The sequence below is a fragment of the Microtus pennsylvanicus genome, chromosome 8 (assembly GCF_037038515.1).
Source record: "Microtus pennsylvanicus isolate mMicPen1 chromosome 8, mMicPen1.hap1, whole genome shotgun sequence".
In the NCBI taxonomy this organism is placed as follows: domain Eukaryota; kingdom Metazoa; phylum Chordata; class Mammalia; order Rodentia; family Cricetidae; genus Microtus; species Microtus pennsylvanicus.
Window position 1 is genome coordinate 78,987,272 of NC_134586.1, and position 5,340 is coordinate 78,992,611.

General features: G+C 41.7%; 1 protein-coding gene across 2 annotated transcripts; it reads right to left on the bottom strand.

The window, feature by feature from the left end:
* Positions 1 to 656: 656 nt before the first annotated feature.
* On the bottom strand, positions 657 to 1,238 carry LOC142855606 (transforming protein RhoA-like). Of its 2 annotated transcripts, XM_075982065.1 has the most exons (2): positions 1,083 to 1,238; positions 657 to 830 (listed from the first exon to the last, which is right to left on the bottom strand). In XM_075982065.1, the coding sequence occupies exons 1-2, from the start codon at positions 1,236 to 1,238 to the stop codon at positions 657 to 659; spliced, it is 330 nt and encodes a 109-aa protein (XP_075838180.1). The 2 variants fall into 2 exon arrangements, with proteins under 2 accessions (XP_075838180.1, XP_075838179.1); XM_075982064.1 differs by having other exon boundaries at positions 657 to 1,238.
* Between the last annotated feature and the right edge of the window lie 4,102 nt (positions 1,239 to 5,340).

A 5,340-nucleotide genomic window follows, 5' to 3' on the forward strand; every position in this document is an offset into this window, starting at 1 on the left:
GGAGAATGGCTATACTGTATCAGAGAAAAATGGAAATTTTAAAAATTAAGTTTTCATATGACTTTATTTTGAAATGTTTTCTTTCAACCACCTGCTAAGGAAATGACAAATATTAGTATTAGGGAATCCAATTATACCAAAAATGCTACATCTAGTCTGGGGTAGATGTTCTTATTCCTGGTAACATCCATTAACGTGCACTAACTGCATAGCAACTATAAAGTAACTAGCAAGAAATCATAGACCACCTACTCTACCACAGCTGCATGAAGAAACGTTTCATCAAAAATAAAGATGGCAATCAAAGTTGTGATAAAGTCTGGTGACTCAGAATTCTTTGCAGCAGACAGATGATAGGTTGGCCATGTCAGAAAGTACTTATAATCTAATAATACAGCTACCATTTCTTTTTCTAGAAATGATAAATTCTTCACCTAGTGCTCGATGTTTCAGGTCTGTTAGAGTCAGGATCCTGGCAGGTCAGACAGATTGGACATCTTTAGTAATCATGGTTGCCTTCTACTCACTGGTAGCAAGATGACTTATGATTTTTAGTCTTGTACATATACATAAACAGAAGGTTAGCAACTACACAGTTTGATTACGAAATAGCGCTTGAAAATTAACTGCACCAGGGCTGTGCTTGCACTAAGGCTTCACAAGATGAAGCACCCAGGCTTTTTCTTCCCGCGATTCGATTGCAGAGCAGCCCTTGTGGCTATTTCAAATACCATCCTCACTCCATCTTTGGTCTTTGCAGAACACTCCACGTACCCAAAAGCGCCAATGCTGTTCGCCAAATCTCTGCCTTGTTCAAGTTTTACCGGCTCCTGCTTCCTCTTGGCTAACTCTAGTCTTATGTGCTTGTCATCCCTAAGATCTTTCTTGCTCCCAACTAGGATGATTGGCACGTTGGGACAGAAATGCTTGATTTCTGGAGTCCATTTCTGTGGGATGTTCCCAAAGCTATCAGGGTTGCCAATGGAGAAACACAACAGGAGGACATCAGTGTCCGGATAGGAGAGGGGTCTGAGGCGATCATAATCTTCTTGTCCAGCTGTGTCCCACAGGGCCAACTCCACCTGTTTCCCATCCACTTCGATATCAGCCACATAGTTCTCAAACACTGTGGGAACGTAAACCTCAGGAAATTGATCCTTGCTGAAGACGATGAGCAAGCACGTCTTTCCACAAGCTCCATCTCCCACGATCACCAGTTTCTTCCTGATGGACGCCATTGCTTAGGTTGCTTCTGCTGCTGTACCACGCACCCGGGACTTCTCAGAACACTGGCTGGCAGACCACACTCAGGCAGGCTGATTATTGTGGAGGAGGATGCCCATCCAGAGTCACCACCTCTGAGGCACAGCTCAGCAGGAGGTGGCAGACTCTGGAGTTTACCAACTGAAGAAGGTGTTAGAAGGCGGGTGGTAGAGGGGAGGAGGCCGCGCATGCGTATGAGCGCCCAGATTGGCTCGTGCCTGCCAGCCCCACACACCCTCGTATTTTCACAGTTCAACGAGATAGGCCCAGACAGATCTGCTGCTCAGAAAGCAAGGTACTGTAGCCATCATCACACCCAAGTGGGACATGATGGGAATTCTCAAGATATAGTCTCGTTGTTATTGGTTTCTTCGAGATATTCTCGGTGTAAAGAATACTGAATTTTCCCAAAGGCTTTCCTTTGAGTTGATTGTATGATGTCTGTCCTTAAATTTACTTAAATTTAATCTATTTAAATGTGTCACCAGACTTATTGATTTCCATATATTTAGCCATCCTTGTATCCTTGGAATGAAACCTTCTTGGCTCACAGTTTGTGAGAATTCTTTTTAGTGTGCCCTTGAATTCCATTTGCAAGCATTTTATTGAGGGTTTTGTATCTGTGTCCATCAAAGAAATTCATGGATGGGTTTCTTTGCTATGTCCTTAACCTGGTTTTGGTATGAGTGTATTATTGATTTCATAGATTGAGTTTAATAGCGTTCTTTTCCTTTCTATTTTATGAAACAATTGGGAGGCCTGGAATTGACACTGTTAATGGTTTGGAAGAATCCAGCAGGGAATCCCTCCTGTCCTGGGCTTTTCTTTGTTGGAAGGATCGTCATTACTGCTGTAATTATGTTCCTTGTGCTTCTCTTTAACTTGTGCATGCCTTAATTTTGGTAGGTTATTTGTGCATAGAAAATTATCTGTTCATTTGAAATTTTCCATTAAAAATCTAAGTTTCCTTTTTTTTTCTTAATGCAATCTGTTTTAATGTAGTTTTCTTTTTTTTATTGATAAAAGGAGAATAAAGAAAAGAAAGAAAAAAAAACAAATTTCCACCTCCTCCCAGCCTCCCATTTCCCTCCCCCTCCTCCCATTCTTCTCCCCCTCCTCCCACCCCTCTCCCCTTCCCCCCACTTTTCTCCCCCTCCCTCTCCAGTCCAAAGAGCAGTCAGGGTTCCCTGTCCTGTGGTAAGTCCTAGGTCCTCCCCCCTCCGTCCATATCTAGGAAGGTGAACATCCAAACTGGCTAGGCTCCCACCAAGCCAGCACATTGCGTTGGATCAAAACCGCGTGCCATTGTCCTTGGCGTCTCATCAGCCCTCAATGTTCGTCATGTTCAGAGAGTCCAGTTTTATCCCATGCTTTTTTTGGTAACAGTCCAGCTGGCCTTGGTGAGCTCCCAGTAGATCAGCTCCACTGTCTCAGTGGGTGGGTGCACCCCTCGTGGTCCCGACTTCTTTGCTCATGTTCTCCCTCCTTCTGCTCCTCCTTGGGACCTTGGGAGCTCTATCCAAGGTTCCAGTGTGGGTCTCTGTCTCTATCTCCATCCATCGCCAGATGAAGGTTCTAGGATGATATGCATGATATTCGTCAGTATTGCTCTAGGATAGGGTCATTTCAGGTTCCCTATCCTCAGCTGCCCAAGGAACTAACTGGGGGCCTCAGCTTGGGCACCTGGGATCCCCTCTAGGGTCAAGTCTCCTGCCCATCCTAAAGTGGGTCCTTTAACTAAGAAATGGGGTTCCGTGCTCCCCTATCCAACCTTCCTTTATCCCGATCCTCCTGTTTCCCCAAGTCCCCCCTCCTTTCCTTCTACCTTTTCTCTCCCCATCTCCCCTTACCCCCATCCCACCCCACCCCCAACATCCCACTTTTCTCCCCGGCAATTTTGTCTACTTCCCTTATCCAAGAGGATAACTATATGTTTTTCCTTGGGTTCACCTTCTTACTTAGCTTCTTTAGATTCGCCTATTGTAGACTCCGTGGCCCCTATTTATGGCTAGAAACCAATTATGAGTGAGTACATCCCATGTTCACCTTTTTGGGTCTGGGATACCTCACTCAGGATAGTGTTTTCTATTTCCATCCATTTGCATGCAAAATTCGAGAAGTCATTGTTTTTTACCGCAGCGTAGTACTCTAATGTGTATATATTCCATACTTTCTTCATCCATTCTTCCATTGAAGGGCATCTAGGTTGTTTCCAGGTTCTGGCTATTACAAATAATACTGCTATGAACATAGTTGAACAAATGCTTTTGACATATGATAGAGAAAAAATCTAAGTTTTCTGAATGATCCCCAGTGACTCTCCGAATTTAATTGGAATCCACTGTTATATACCCATTTATATTTCTAGTTTTATTAATTCCATTTTCTCTTTATTTTGGTTAATTTTCTTAATATTTTGTCAACCTTGTTTATCTTTTCAAAGAACCAATTCCTAGTTTCACTGATTCTTCATGTAGTTTTTTAGTCACTATTTCATGAAGTCAATTTTATGCCTTGGCAGTTATTTAATTCTTTCTATTCTTTGACTTTGGGTTTGACTTGTTTTCCTGTAACCTTGAGCCACATCATTAAGTTATTTGAGATTTTTCTGATATTTTAGTTTAAGCACTCAGCTATATTTCTTTCTTAGAGCTGTGTTGCTGTATCCTAAAAATTCTTATAAGTTTTGATTTCATTCTATTAACTTTTTAATTATTTCTTTAAAACTGAAGTGCTAATAGCTAAGTAATAAAACATAGAAAGGGAATTAAAAGGTGGAGAAAAGAAACAGAGGAAAAGCTCATGTGATAAAATGTAAGAAACAATAATGAGGCCTTACAGTGGTGGCACATGCCTTTAATCCCAGCACTCGGGAGGCAGAGGTTGGGGGATTTCTGTATGTAAGTTCGAGGCCACCCTGGTCTACAAGAGCTAGCTCCAGGACAGCTAGGGCTGTTACACAGAGAAACCCTGCCTCAAAAAACCAAAGAAGAAAGGAAGAAAGAAAGAAAGAAAGAAAGAAAGAAAGAATAATGGGGAGAACACAATAAACCAAACACAAAGAATTAGGAATGATATAGCAATGCTTTTTTTTTTCTTTTAAGCTTTTGCTTATTTGTTTTCAGTTCACTTGGTGATGGTACAGCCATTTCTTTTCAAAACCCAAATAAGTGAGTCCAGACCAGACAGAAGTACATGCAAGCTGAGCTTTTCTTTCTGGGGACCCAGGTAGGATGCAAGACATACAAAAAACATAGGTAGAATGTTTTTGTATGTATAAGGCCTGGAAATTAAAGCCGTGTCATACCCCATCTCACACTGCCAGCATGTCCTGTTACAGGTTAGATATTCTACCTGTGTAGGTGTGATGTGAGAGATCTTTCCTGGATTATCAGAGAATACCGAACACACAGACTAAAGCAACCTCCCCTTACTGCACAGGGCTCAGGACAATCTTGTGATCCTGATATCTCTGTAATCAATGTTCTCTGTCCCAGAGCACCAACTAGTCTCTTTTCTTTCCTCTGATTAGCATTTCATCTGCAGATATTCCAGTCTAAGGATGCCTGGCTTTGCTCTTCAGTATGATTACACTACACACAAAAGCAGATCCATATCCATGGATCTGAGGGTCAGCTACACTGGGTCCACACTCTTCCTTTTCTAATCATTTGTTTGGCCAATGTAGAGGGGAAAGCTGAGGCTTGAAATCTCCAGTGTTCTTGAATCTACATTCTCATTGTTCCCTCTTAGCTTCTACTCAGCCATTCCTGCCTCTTGTCTCTGACTCAGTTTTCTTCCTTGTAAGGATTAACAATGCTTTCCTTATTCTTCCTCCACATTACAGGAGGAAATTCACATCTCGTAATGTAAACATAGTAAAGATCCTGTAACTCTAGAGATTATAGGTCCAAGTATAGAAGATACTGTCTACATTTTGAAATATGAACATGTCTATCAAATTTCTTTCTAATATTTATGCTTAAATTAATTGCTTAATAATGACAGTTGTGCCACTACTGCACTAGCAGGCTCAACTTGGGTAGCATGTTGATAGTTTAACATGCAGTTTTCACT